The sequence below is a fragment of the Pan troglodytes genome, chromosome 6, assembly GCF_028858775.2.
Source record: "Pan troglodytes isolate AG18354 chromosome 6, NHGRI_mPanTro3-v2.0_pri, whole genome shotgun sequence".
Classification (NCBI taxonomy): Eukaryota; Metazoa; Chordata; class Mammalia; order Primates; family Hominidae; genus Pan; species Pan troglodytes.
The window spans coordinates 31,979,472-31,994,231 of record NC_072404.2 but is presented as its reverse complement, the minus strand read 5'-3'; the positions used below and the strand labels follow the sequence as shown (position 1 = coordinate 31,994,231).

Sequence of the window (14,760 nt, the reverse complement as noted above, 5' to 3'; positions counted from 1 at the left end):
AGACTAAAATGATCATTTGAACACCATGAGTCACTGAAGGGGCAATAATTTTACCTAGAAGCATACTAGAAGCATTTCTGGCAAAATAACAGGTCTTGGGAAACTTTATTATAAAAATCCAACGGTATATATAAACTGCATTTCTCTAGCCCAAGATATTTATGTGATACTCTACACTGTAGCTCCTATGGCAGAAATAATATCAGAGAGAAACTTCATTTTGAAAATTTGGACATGTTAAGCATTATAGTACCCGTCAAAATCTTGATGTTCCCCAAACTTGAGTCATCTAGGTGAGGTCATTGCTGTCTTTAGAAAATTCAGCAATCTCCTGTTTACTGTTCTAGTGAGCTTAAGTGAGGTTTTCATTTCAAATGCTATTATTTCTAGAATTTACCTTACCCTGGTTTATTTTCAAATTCACCTGTTTTTTTCCCCCTAATCGCTTTTGCTCATTTTAAACAGATAGTTTCACTGTTGCTGACTCTTTCCCTACTGGTTTCACTGTTGCTGACTCTTTCCCTACTGTTTATATGGCTTACAATGTTCTGGTGAGATCTCAGTATTCTAAGATGGTGAGGCCATCCCTTCAGGCTGGCTTTACTGCCAGAGATTTTATGGATTTAATATACACACAAGGAGTTACGGTTTTGCAAGTAGCCCAAGTAGCCCATTCTGTCTCTGGTTACATGAAGAAGGCCTGTGGCTTAAACTACCATTGACTGTAGGTCTTCAATGCATTCTACATCACATAGTATTCTGTGTGTTAAGTAAAGTATTGGGGTAGGGGGGTGGATTTGCCTTACTATGAATTTGGCATACTATGTTGACCTCAATTTGGCTTGAGTCTGAGCAGTTTGCTATGCTGCCTTATTTGTTATTCACCTATATTCCTGAATGTGGATATTTTGGAAGGAAAGTAAGGTAAATTTGGTTCAGATTCTGTATAAAAGGGAAAAGTTAATTTTTAATACAAATACAAAATTTATTTCCATAGAAAGCAAAACTTATAAGTTAAATATAAAGATTAAAATAGTGTTTGAAAAGCTCACTATAGTGCTAAGAAACTAAATGAAAATAAGGCTATTTTGCATTTAAAACTGAAATACCTCTTAAAATTGATCCCCAGTGTTTGCTCTTTTTGAAGTAACCAACTTACTCTTAAAAAGGATGGCTGCCAAGATGGAAAGTCTTACTGGGTTTTCATGTTTAACCTATTCTTTGGACATAACTATGAATTTTGTATACAATGCACTTCATGAAAAGTTGTGGCTCCCCCAGATTGCCCACAAGTGTGATCTTGAAGTCCTAAACATTTGTCCATGTAAGCTTCAAAATAGAGCGTTAACTGAGTTATTCAAGTAGCAGTACTTAAAGATACAATTCTTGAAGCAGTTTCAATGCTTCTGATCCAAATAATCAGTTTCTGAACATTACTACTTCACATAATAGAGTCCATCTTCAGTTTCTTCTCACTTTCTCTTTCGGGCTTCCTTTTTGTGGCCTGAAGCCACCAGTTCTTTGGGTACTATCAAGATACTTCCATCATGGGTACACTGGAGAGCATAGTGGTTGGGATTGACTGGCCTACCTTGGTCATCTCTTAATCTACTAAAAATATCATGATAAAGGTCATGCAGTTTCTGTTTCATTATGTTAATAGCTTTGTTACATTGTGCTTGCTCTCTCTTAAGAGTTTCCTTCTTTGCTTGCAAGTTACATACATCATCTTCTAAATTCAAAATTATGTCCAATTTGCGTTTACGACAGTTCTGCGCAGCAACTTTATTTTTCCCTCTTCGTCTGATGTCACGGATAAGTGAGACTTGTAGGTCTGTCAGATAATATCTACTTAACATGCTATTGAAAGAATCAACAGGCATGCCGACAATTTCATCTACAGAAAAAGGGATATGCAAAGCTTTAGCACGCTGTTCATCACGGCTCAAGTTTCTGTCTGTGTCTTCAGGGTATCTACTCCTTATCTTCTGTGACTTCCCAGGCCAAGGAAAAGGTTCAGAAGTAGATTCTGGTGCACTTGGCTGTAAGTGGTAAGTGTGGTTATGAAATACGTGTTGAAATGTAAGATCTCCATGGAAATCAGAATCACTTTGATCCAAGTGACAAAGCTTACTGGGTTCTGGGTGGTAGCCGCCTACAGCACCTTCTAAGTCATGATGGGAACTAGATTCATGGTCAGTACAATAACCTATAGCACCATCATCACACACAGAGTGAGAGGAATTAGACTTGATGACAGAGGTACTATTGTGACTTGAATCTAAAGAAAGGCCAGAATCAGAATCTGGTTCATCAAAAAGCTGAGAAACATCGATTGGATCAAAGTTGTCTTCTGTGGCCAATGACATTAAGTTTATCTCATCAAATATATTTATGTCAAGGTCATACAGTAGGTCTTGGCTTGTTAGATTCCTCATATGATTGTCAACCGGTGAAAGAAATCCTGTCAAATTAGTTCCAGGAAGGGTTTGCTCAGGATTGGTGGTATGAGAATTTAACTGCAGAAATGGTTCTTGTGACTGTGAAGTCCTTGCTGTTGGATCTCTTCTAAATGTATTGTTGGGACAAAGCAAGATGGCCTCATGAAGATTCACATCCTGACTTATAGCCTGGCTGAAGTTTACATGATAATGTGCTGAAGAATTCATGCCATCACTGATACTGCCTGGAAGAGGAATATCTCCCAATGAGATGCCCTGAAAAACGAAGGAGAAACACTTTAAACATGAATAGCCCTATTTCTGAAGCAGTTCTATTACCTAACAACTTTTCTTTCCCCTCTTTTGTCAATTCCTCTACATTTAATAGAGAGAGATGCTGTTGGCAGTAACTTCCCAGTTAAAATACAGGCAATACAATACGAGATGTGAGTCCAAATCAGAATACCTGGAATTCTGAGTAACCTAGAAATTAAGATGGATTAGTATAAAAGCTGAACTGGATTTTCTTAAAAAGTCTAATGTTACAATCTTGTAATTTGCTACTTTATAATAAGATGCAACTCATCCTAGCGGTTGGTAATCACATTGTGGAGGGTCAGGGATAAACTACAGTGAAGTAGTCTGGAGGAGAGAGGCCGTTTAAATGCCTCTAAGCGCTAAAACTACAAGGCTATTGTGAATATTGCTGCAATAAGCATGGGGGTGCAGGTGTCCCTTTGATACACTGATTTCCTTTCCTTTGGATAAATACCTGATAATTCTTTTAGTTTTTTGAGAAATCTCCACGCTGTTTTCCATGACCAGTCTAAATTTGATTATACCTTTGGGATTATTTGGAAAGAGGAATGCTATACATATTTGGTTAATTCTAAGCTGAAGTGCTTCTGTAAAAATAAGCATTACTTTAAACTGCTGTGTCATCCAAGTAAAGGAGTTGTATTTATTCACCAAAAGGTCAGTGCAGATATGTTCTGCAAGGATAAAAGCCAAAGTTCCAATTACCTCCAGTAAATTTTCAGGCTGTGATGAAAGCAACTGGAATAAGTCTTCCAGAGAGAAAGAAGTATCTGTCCCATTCAGATGTCTCTGTAGAGAAACACAAAAGGTGCATCCTTCACATAAAAGACTGAACTGGTTGGGGCTTTAGGCTTTATCTTTAAAGGATCACCAGGTCTTATTTCCACACTGGATTTTTATGCTATTATGTTCCTCGGTTGGAAGTTCTACTTTTTATTATATTTTGAGACGGATCTCACTCTGGCCCAGAATGGAGTGCAGTGGTGCAGTCTCGGCTCACTACAACCTCTGCCTCCCAGGTTCAAAGGATTCTCCTGCCTTAGCCTCCGGAGTAGCTGGGATTACAGCTGTGCACCACCACGTCTGGCTAATTTTTGTATTCTTAGTAGAGACAGGGTTTCACCATGTTGGCCAAGTTGGTCTCGAACTTTTGACCGCAAGTGATCCACCCACCTAGGCCTCCCAAAGTGCTGGGATTACAGATGTGAGCCACTGCAGCTGACCTATTTCTCTTCTTATGGTACTCAGTATTTCAACATGCATACTTAAAAGTCCAAAGCTAATCAGTATTTCTATTCCTACCATAAACAACTTCCATGTAATTTTTGGCTAATTGTTAGTTTCAGCTTATTTTGCCCCTCCATAGCCAGCCCTCCCAGTTGGTTACACAATTATATAATTTTGGCCAGGTGTGGTGGCTCACGCTTGTAATCCCAGCACTTTGGGAGGCCAAAGCAGGCAGATCGCCTGAGCCCAGGAGTTGGAGACCAGCTTGGGCAACATAACAAGACCGTTTCTACAAATTAAATTAGCTGGGTGTGGTGGTGTGCACCTGTGGTCCCAGCTACTCCGGGATGGTGATGAGGCAGGAGGACTGCCTGAGTCCAGGAGGTTGAGGCTGCAGTGAGTCGTGACAGCGCTGCCACACTCCAGCCTAACAGAATGAGATCTCGTCTCAAAAAATAATTTTTACAGTCAATACTTATTTACATTTACTCCAATTTGTTTTTTTAAAACCAATTTATCGATGCTTCATCTCACTCCTGGCCTTTATGCTTTAGCCTCTTTCTAGTTGAAAGAACTCTTCAGAGTTCTTTTTAGAGAGGACCTGTAATTCCATTTTTGTTACATGGAATTATTTTGAGACAGTCTTGCCCTGTCGCCCAGGCTGGAGAGCACTGGTGAGATCTCAGCTCACTGCAATCTCCGCCTCCTGGGTTCAAGTGATTGATTCTTGTGTCTCAGCCTCCCGAATAGCTGGGACTACAGGCATGTGTCACTGCGCCTGGCCAATTTTTATATTTTTAGTAGAGATGGCGTTTTGCCATGTTGGCCAGGCTTGTCTTGAACTACTGACCACAGGTGATCCACCCGCCTTGGCCTCACAAAGAGTTGGGATTACAGGCATGAGACACCATGCCCGGCCTACATGGAATTATTTTGCCTTCATGCTTAAATGATGAGTTAACTGGTAAAAATATAAGGTTTAATGTTTTCCCTCAGTACTCTGTCTTATGGCATTTATTACTACTGGTAAGTTTGCTCTCAGTGTTATTTATAATGAAACTTTTCTATCTCAGGTAATTTAAAAAATGTTTCTTCTTAGTTCTTGATGTTCTGTTTCAATCTGGTATGTCTAGGACTTAATTTGTTTTCGTTAGGAGCTCTGTGTAGTCCTTTAATCTGAGGACTTTTCTGGAAATATTTTGCCATAAACTCATTTTAAATATTGCTTCTCTTTCATATTTTATAGTTTCTTCTGGGACTCCTATTAGAAGTAACTTAGATTTTTCTCTTCTATCATTGTCTCAACTTTGCTTTTATATTTTGCATCTTCTCTGTGGTATATTCTAGATAATTTTCTTAGATCTTTCTTCCAACTTACCCTTTTCTTTAGCTGTTCACATCACTTCCACTGAATTTTCAATGAAAATGACTTTTTTCATATCTAGAATTTCATTTGGGCTCTTTTCTAGATCTTTTTCTTTTTTCATGATAGTCTGTTCTTGCCTTATAGATTCTGTTCCTATGAACAATTTAAACACTGATTTAGAGTCTTTTTCAGAGGACTAGGAATCCTGACTTTTGCATATGCTGACTCATGGCTATTTATGTCATTTTTAATTCTTAAAAGGTGAGCATTTTGGGAAGCAGTTTTGCATTTTTCTTTTCAAGAACCAGTGTTTATATCATTTTCCAGACTGTACTTCTCTTGGCCGAGGATTCTTGATGGTGATGGTAGTGTGCATTCAGATCTTATATCTAGCTTTGGGGCCCCCACTGGGGTTCTGATTTCTAAAGGGTAGCTAGAATTGTACCAGTCCCCATTTCCTAGATATTCTTCTAGAGTTGTCATCTGGAAGAATGGAAATGCCAGTGATTCACTGGTCTAACTCATTTCTGTTTTATTTCAACAAGCTTTAAAAGCACCTACTAAGTAATAGCCCAATAAAAGAACAGAAATATCTTGTCAGAGCTACTATAAGAAATGTGGCTGGGTGCAGTGGCTCACACCTGTAATCCCAGCACTTTGGGAGGCCAAAGTGGGCAGATTGCTTGAGCCCAGGAATTTGAGACCAGCCTGAGCAACATGGTGAAACCCCACTTCTACTGAAAATACAAAAAATTAGCTGGGCATGGTGGTGTGCACCTATAGCCCCAGTTACTTGGGAGGCTGAAGTGGGAGATCACCTGAGCCAGGGAGGTTTAGGCTGCAGTGAGCGCCACTGCACTTTAGCCTGGGTGACAGAGTGAGATCCTGTCTCCCCCGCCGCCTTCCTCAAAAAAAAAAAAAGTGTTAAGTACACGAAGATGTGACGTAAATGCTCAGGCTAGGAACATGGAGATAACACAATGAGGAACCAAGCCTGATAAGAATTAGGCACAAATGCCTGGCTTTGAATGATTAATATGTTTCTGAAAAGTTTCGTCCAAATTGATGTTTGTCCTATGTCAAATTACATTTTAAATTCTCTCCAAGGAAGCTCCCTACTTCATTTGTCTCCTCATTAATATTTAGTAAGTGCCTAGTCTGTGCCTAGCAGTGAATTAGTTTGTTACAGGTAGAAGTAAACAGTTCTTGCTTTTCTGGGAAGCCCAGTGAGGGAGTAAAGACGAAGACATACCTGGGAGAAAGGCAATATACAATTCAGTGTTAAATAAGTGAAAGACTAGTGAAAACATCTTTTCCCTCAAACAGAGCTGTGAATACTCAGGGAAGTGGGCAGAAATGTTGTCCCCTTCAACATATATATGGTTCTGTCAGTATTTTAATATAAAAGTCCATGGGTAATGATTTGACAATACAGTATGTATGCTGTGGGGAGAGTGGTAAAACCATACAATGCATCCATGAATTAGGAAATAGATAAGTCAGAGGAGCTGGGGAGAATACCAGCTGGGAAAAAAGAACAGGCAGTTGCCAAATGCCAGGCTGCAATTGAGGGTTACAAAAGGGTTAAAGCTCCACTGGTCAGAGTGAAAATGGGAGGGTTCCTTGGGGTGTGCTCTCTACCCCCTTCCCCTTCATCTGAAGAATGTCAAAAAGGGCCTCAAGGAGACCACTTAGAACTTAGTGTGTGTTTTCCCCAGTTTGGGGACACAGAAGCTTAGTGTCCCACTTTTGCCTGAGAAATATAAACGATGAGAAACCATGCAAGAGCCATAGTTAGGGAACTGAAAAAGGGTCTAAGGGCATGTTTCCAGGTGCTAGGCGGCCAGCAAATGGTTGAGAGGGCCACCTGGAGAGGTGAGATGCATGTATACCACAGAACATTCAGGGAAGAGTCCTAAAGGACCAGCTGCAGTGGAGATGCATTTGCCCCTGTCAAGAGGAAGACTCCCAGCTGTGGGGCCAGGGGTCTCCAAAGAACCTATACACGAAAAGGTGCCCACGTGACAAAGAGTTGTATAATATTTAAATGTATCGCGTGGTCAAGAGAAACAATTTCCTATGTTCTTAGCACCCCACACCCTCAACCCCAGAGAAATCAGCAGGGCAGGCCACACAAAACTGAGGGAAGATGCTGAATTTTAGCCCAGTGTGTTTTGTTTTGGATTTTTCTTTTTTGAGACAGGGTCCTGCTCTGTCACCCCGTCTGAAGTGCAGTGGTGTGATGACGGATCACTGCAGCCTCAACTTCCCAGGCTCAAGTGATCCTCCCACCTCAGCCTGCCAAACAGCTGGGACCACAGGCACACACCACTACGCCCAGCTAACTTTTGGTTCAGCGTTCTTGAAAATTACATTGGGTTATACTTTTTTTTTTTTTGAGACAGGGTCTCACTCTCTTGCCCAGGTTGGAGTGCACTGGTGTGATCACAGCTCACTGCAGCCTCGACCTCCCAGGCTCAGGTGATCCTCCCACCTCAGCCTTCTGGATAGCTAGGAGTACATGAACACATCACCACACCAACTAATTTTTGTAATTTTTGTGGAGATGGGGTTTTGCCATGTTGCCCAGGCTGATCTCCAACTCCTGGGCTCAAGCGATCTGCCTGCTTTGGCTTCCCAAAGTGCTGGGATTATAGGTGTGAGCAACTGTACATGGACACACTGGGTTATTCTTATCACTTGCTGCAGTGGGATGGCCAGAGCGATTTTCATTAGTATCTAGAATTTATGGGACCTGCCCTAGATTTCACCAAGGGGCTCTAGGTGGAAGCTGGAGGGGCAAGGGAGTGGTAGGCAGGCAAAGAGAACAAACCTGTTTTCTGATTTCATGCAAAATAATCAAGTAATGTTCCATGTAATATTACATGGCCAGGGCTACCATGATGACAGCTGTCTGAGAAGGGTCAGGGCATGGTACTCTCCATCCTCCAAGGTATTCAAAACACAGCCCTAAACTCCACATTCTGGGAAGGGGACATGCTAAAGCAGGTGATGCCTAAGAAAACCATCAGGGCAAGACCTGTGAGGGTATGCCTTCCAGGTGGAAGTGCCACGTGGTTATTAAATATCTCTAGAGTGCCTGTTTGCCATGCTTGTGGGCAGGACCTCAGCAGGGCTGAAGAGAAATCAGAGTACAGCCCAAATGAAAGGAGGAGGAAGCACAGATCGCAGAAAGCATCCATCCCTTCAGCCTGGCTCTGGGAGTTCATCTTTGTACACCTCTTCTCACAGCCAAAGAGTAAGGTTAGGCAATGAGGAGTTAAGGAGGTGGTCCCACTGGACCATGGATGCCCAACGGTTCAGCCAGGCCTGCCAGGAGACTGAACAAAGATTTCAGCCCAGGCCTTAGCTGACATCATGGGTGACTGGCTGTAGGGTTGGTCCTCGGCTTGCTCTCCTGGACTAGGCCAGCCTGGCTACCTGTTCATGTGGCTGGTTGAGGACTCCTAGGTTCACCATTTCTTCATCACTTGCCTTGGCAAACATAACTAGCAAAACCTGCTAGCAAGGTCCTGGAAGGGGGCATGTGCACATACACACAAAATCTTGAGTTTAACCAGAGAAAACAATTGTATGGGCTAATTCATTTATAAATCAAATTACTACTCCCATAACTTAAAGACATACGTATTTTCATATATCATATTTGTTAATAGGAGAGCATACTGTTTTACATGCTCATTCTTGACACAAACTGTCAATGCCACAAAATCTACATTAAAACCAAAATGGCAAGGCTTGAATATTCTGACAGGCTTACCTCATTTCTAGATTCAGTGGTCTTTTCTGCCTCCCAGTCAGGTTTCTCTGCTATTTTGTTTTCATCATCATTATTCTGCTGAAGTGAGTTCTCCTTCTGGGCTGACACCCTTTCTTCATTTTCCTCATGCTGGGAACTATGATCCACAGCTTCGTGCTTTTCTCTTAGTACCTCATTCTCCTATAAAAGTACGAAATTTCATCAAATAAGCAAACAGTCTTTAAAACTGCATTGTGCTTGTTGTTCAGGGACCATGAAAACCCACAAGTCAAAAGCTAAGACTGGCATTTCATTGTTTCAGTATCAAAGAAACATTTAATTCAGAAACAAAGGTCAGTTTTACATCCTGTCCTGAGACAGGCTGTTCTAATCTGTGCAATTTAAATTAACATGCACTTATAAAGCCCCTGAATTTAAAATACTCATGAGTTAGATTAGATTTGGAAATTAATGATGCCAGCAGGCAGTTTTAGTTTTCTGTTGAAAATTGATTCCTTCCTTCCTTCCTTCCTTCCTTCCTCCCTCCTTCCCTCCTTTCGACGGTCTCCCTCCATTGCTGAGCCTGGACTCTACTGCCGTGATCTCGGCTCGCTGCAACCTCCCTGCCTCGGGCTCTGGTGATTGTACTGCCTCGGCCCGCCCAGTGCCTGGGATTGCAGGCACGCGCCGCCATGCCTGACTGGTTTTTGTATTTTTGGTGGAGACGGGGTTTCGCCGTGTTGGCCGGGCTGGTCTCCAGCTCCTGACCTCGAGTGATCTGCGCGCCTCGGCCTCCCGAGGTGCTGGGATTGCAGAGGGAGTCTCACTCACTCAATGCTCAATGTTGCCCAGGCTGGAGTGCAGTGGCATGATCTCGGCTCGCTACAACCTCCACCTCCCAGCTGCCTGCCTTGGCCTCCCAAAGTGCTAAAATTACAGCTTCTGCCCGGCCGCCACCCCGTCTAGGAAGTGAGGAGCGTCTCTGCCTGGCCACCCATCATCTGGGATGTAAGGAGCCCCTCTGCCCGGCCGCCCCGTCTGGGATGTGAGGAGCGCCTCTGCCCGGCCACCCCGTCTGGGATGTGAGGAGCGCCTCTGCCCGGCCGCCCATCGTCTGGGATGTGAGGAGCGCCTCTGCCCGGCCGCCCATCGTCTGGGATGTGAGGAGCGCCTCTGCCCGGCCGCCCATCGTCTGGGATGTGAGGAGCGCCTCTGCCCGGCCGCCCATCGTCTGGGATGTGAGGAGCGCCTCTGCCCGGCCGCCCATTGTCTGGGATGTGAGGAGCCCCTCTGCCCAGCTGCCACCCCGTCTAGGAAGTGAGGAGCATCTCTGCCTGGCCGCCCATCGTCTGGGATGTGAGGAGCGCCTCTGCCCGGCCGCCCCGTCTGGGAGGTGAGGAGTGCCTCTGCCCGGCTGCCCATTGTCTGGGATGTAAGGAGCGCCTCTGCCCGGCCGCCCATCATCTGGGATGTGAGGAGCGCCTCTGCCCGGCCACCCCGTCTGGGAAGTGAGGAGCGTCTCTGCCTGGCCACCCCATCTAGGAAGTGAGGAGTGCCTCTGCTGGCTGCCCCGTCTGGGAAGTGAGGAGCGCCTCTGCCTGGCTGCTGTGCAATCTTCCAAGTGTGAAGTGACAGCCTTTCTGCAGGTGTACCCAACAGCTCCGAAGAGACAGTGACCATCGAGAACGGGCCATGATGACGATGGCGGTTTTGTCAAAAAGAAAAGGGGGAAATGTGGGGAAAAGAACGAGAGATCAGATTGTTACTGTGTCTGTGTAGAAAGAAGTAGACACAGGAGACTCCATTTTGTTCTGTACTAAGGAAAATTCTTCTGCCTTGGGATGCTGTTAATCTATAACCTTACTCCCAACCCCCTGCTCTCTGAAACATGTGCTGTGTCCACTCAGGGTTAAATGGATTAAGGGCGGTGCAAGATGTGCTTTGTTAAACAGATGCTTGAAGGCAGCATGCTCGTTAAGAGTCATCACCACTCCCTAATCTCAAGTACCCAGGGACACAAACACTGCAGAAGGCCGCAGGGACCTCTGCCTAGGAAAACCAGAGACCTTTGTTCACGTGTTTATCTGCTGACCTTCTCTCCACTATTATCCTATGACCCTGCCACATCCCCCTCTCCAAGAAACACCCAAGAATGATCAATAAATACTAAAAAAAAAAAAAGAAAATTGATCAAACAGCTAAGTTGGAAGCAAACACTGATCAAATATGGAAACTATTTTTTTTTTTTTGACAGAGTCTTGCTCTGTCGCCCAGGCTGGAGTGCAGTGGCATGATCTTGGCTCACTACAAGCTCGGCCTCCCGGGTTCACGCCATTCTCCTGCCTCAGCCTCCCCAGTAACTGGGACTACAGGCGCCCGGCACCACACCCGGCTAATTTTTATTGTATTTTTAGTAGACACAGGGTTTCACCATGTTAGCCAGGATGGTCTCGATCTCCTGACCTCGTGATCCGCCCGCCTCGGCCTCCCAAAGTGCTGGGATTACAGGCATGAGCCACCGCACCTGGCGGAAACTATTATTATAAACTATTAATTCTGGTTCTCTCTGAAGGTTGGCAACAGGGTGGGGAAGAGTTTACTTCACTTTATACGTGTCTATAACTGTGAATATTTTACAACAAACACATATTGCTTTATTTATTTTTTTGAGTCTCACTCTGTCGCCCAGGGTGGAGGGCAGTGGCGAGATCTTGGCTCACGGCAGGCTCCGCCTCCCGGGTTCACACCATTCTCCTGCCTCAGCCTCCCGAGTAGCTGGGACTACAGGCGCCTGCCACCACGCCCAGCTATTTTTTTTTTTTTTTTTTTTTTGGTATTTTTAGTAGAGACGGGGTTTCACCGTGTTAGCCAGGATGGTCTCAATCTCCTGACCTCATGATCCGTCCGCCTCAGCCTCCCAAAGTGCTGGGATTACAGGCATGAGCCACCACGCCCCGCCATATTCCTTTTATAATCAGGAAAATGATAAATGTAAAACATCTCCACAGATCTATACTTATTTACCCAGATAAGTCCTTCTACCTTAATTTACTTTATAAATAAGGAGACCTAAATAATTAAAAGGCTAGAGAATTCTTCTAAACATTCAAATATGGTTACCATTAGAGTGTACTGCATATTCAGATAGTTTCAACTATCATGTTAAAAGCTCTCTGGATGTATTTTTTCCCTATAACATTAAAGCTTGTCAAACTTTTTCACAATTTCTGTTTCTTCCAGGAACAGGACACACTGGCACATCCTTTTCCCACCAAACCACAGAAAAACATTTTTAAGTGAAGGTTGAAGAAATGGAAATTTACAGATGCCAGAAGAAAGGATAAAAATCAAGGCAAGATAAGAAAAAAGGAGGCTGATGTTCTGCTGGTCCACTTGGTTTACTGGCTTCTCTGTCTGATTGTGCCTAACTCTGACACTTGTGCCTTCCCTCTAGACACTGTAGATGATGTTTAGTCCTAGCTCAATCAGTCTCTCCCTTTGCACATTCTGTTACAACCCTGCTCACGTGCTCAAGATATTGCTCCTGCTACTCTCCCCTCTCTTCTGCATCAACAGTTCTTTCTCATCTACTGGACAATTCCCATCAGCCTACTATCATACACGAATACCCCCACCTTTAAAAACCCCTCCCTTGGTCCCACACTGGTCTTCAGATTCCATCCCATTTTTTGCTCCCCTTGACAGCAAAAACCTCCAAAGAGTATCTGTACTTAGTGTATTTTCTCTTCACCCATCAGCAAAATTTGACTTCGTTACCATCTCCTCCTGGAAACAGCTTCTTCACCTGGCATCCAAGTACCTCTCTATTCTCCTACCTCATCAAGAACTTCTTCTGCTTTGCTGATTCTTCATCCCCTTGATATCTAAACATAGCAATGTCCCAAGGCTCAGTTCTCAGGTCCACCAAGCACTCTCCCACTTCACAGCCCTTGTATTTGCAGCCCTTTCTGCCTGTAAGCTCTCTCAACCCTCTTATCCTCCTGACCCCAGGTCTCTTCAAATATTTACCATCTCAGTTTTCTTTCTTAATCTCTCTATATAAAAAACTACATCAAAATCTTTTTCCCTTATCTTGCTTTATTTTTTCTCCATAGCATTTAGCACCAGCTGATATATTACCATGTTTATTTGTTTGCTGTTTGTCCTACTAGAATGCTAGTTTTTTGAAGGCAAGGGCTCTGTCTGCTTGGTTCCTGCTGTTGGCCACTTCGTAACCCAGATTCTGGCACATAACAGACCCTTGCTACATATTTGTTGAATAGCTGAACTCTTAGACACAATATCCTAAGACTTTGATAGAGATCTTACTTCTGATAGATTGTTCTTTCCTGCAACAATACTGATTCCTGTATAAATCTGGGGAAGGAAGAAAAGGTGACTGATCACTTTTTACCTCTCATCTTTTGCCAAGGTAAGGTTTTTTGTGGTTGTTAAATCTGAATATAATTAAATTAAAAACTCTGGATACCCGAGGCAGCTAACTTTGTTTAAAAACTTGCTAGTGGTAGAGAGAGAAACTTCTAATCTCGAAATCAAATGATGTATTTTAGAACCATGAAGCAAAGTCCCCTCAATCTGTAATATGTGCATTAATACAACACACATGGACACACACAAACATGCAAACACAAGAATATCACCTATATTACACAAATAATAACAGGGAAACAAGTGGTTGATATAGATCAAGCCCATAGAGAAATTGATCAAGCAAACTTTAGTCTGGGAAGGCTTTTTTTGTAGGGGAAACTTTTTGAGCGTAATGAATTGGTAACAAAGGTATGTAAGATGTCTTGTCTGAAAACTCAGGAAGAGAAGGACTGGAGGCAGAGAAATTCTATATGATCAAAATTCACACTACAGGAAGCCAAAATTAGGTATAATATAATAATGGATCATAACTCATTGAATAAAATGAGTTGAATAAAAGAATCAATGAGTGCACTCAAATATAAACAAATAAATGAAGGAAAAAGGAAATCTTTCTTATAGTAGAATACAAATAATAGAATACAAAAAGGAGAATGATGAATTAGAAAACCATCAATGGATGCTTAATTTAAGGAGTGAAAATTTTATGAGAAATAAGATACTTAAATAGTCTCAAAGTATCGCTCTGCAGATTACTTGTTAATTACAAAAAGAAAAATAATAACACTACAGGAGAAATCTGGCAGACACCATCTAAATCAAATGGTCAACTCTATCATCAAAATACGAAGTTAAACCAACATCGTGGTCTCCTGATATGGAGGACACAATACCATTTCTGTGATTTTCTCACCAAAAATTCATAATCTCAATCTAATCATTGAGGAAACATCAGATAAATCAACATTGGGGGTCATTTTTACAAACTAACTGATTGATGCCCTTCAACAATCTAAAGGTGAAGAAACACTGAGAGAGGAGTGTTTCCACATTACAGGTGACTAAAGAGACTCGGCAAATACATACTGACAGATTCTGAAAATGGACTGTAGATTAGATAGTAGCCTTACATTCAGATTAAATGTCCTGATTTGATAACTGGGTATAGAAAAGAAAATCACTGTTCTTAGGAAATATACACTAATAAGTATCTGGGTGATGAGGGATGCAATGGTTTCAATTCACATATGTATACA

The 14,760-nt window shown here is 42.8% G+C and overlaps 1 protein-coding gene across 2 annotated transcripts in view; it reads right to left on the bottom strand.

Moving 5' to 3' along the window:
* Positions 1–964: 964 nt before the first annotated feature.
* The window catches only part of NFE2L3 (NFE2 like bZIP transcription factor 3), a 33,872-nt gene continuing 20,076 nt past the window's right edge, over positions 965–14,760 (bottom strand). The window contains exons 2-4 of one of the 2 annotated variants that reach the window (XM_519002.9): positions 9,134–9,313; positions 3,465–3,548; positions 965–2,717 (exon numbers count right to left, since the gene is read on the bottom strand). In XM_519002.9, coding sequence (XP_519002.2) covers positions 1,473–2,717; positions 3,465–3,548; positions 9,134–9,313 — 1,509 coding nt within the window. In that variant the 3' untranslated portion in view covers positions 965–1,472. The remainder of the gene's footprint in view (positions 2,718–3,464; positions 3,549–9,133; positions 9,314–14,760) is intronic. The other variant, XM_009452796.5, reaches the window with a different exon arrangement.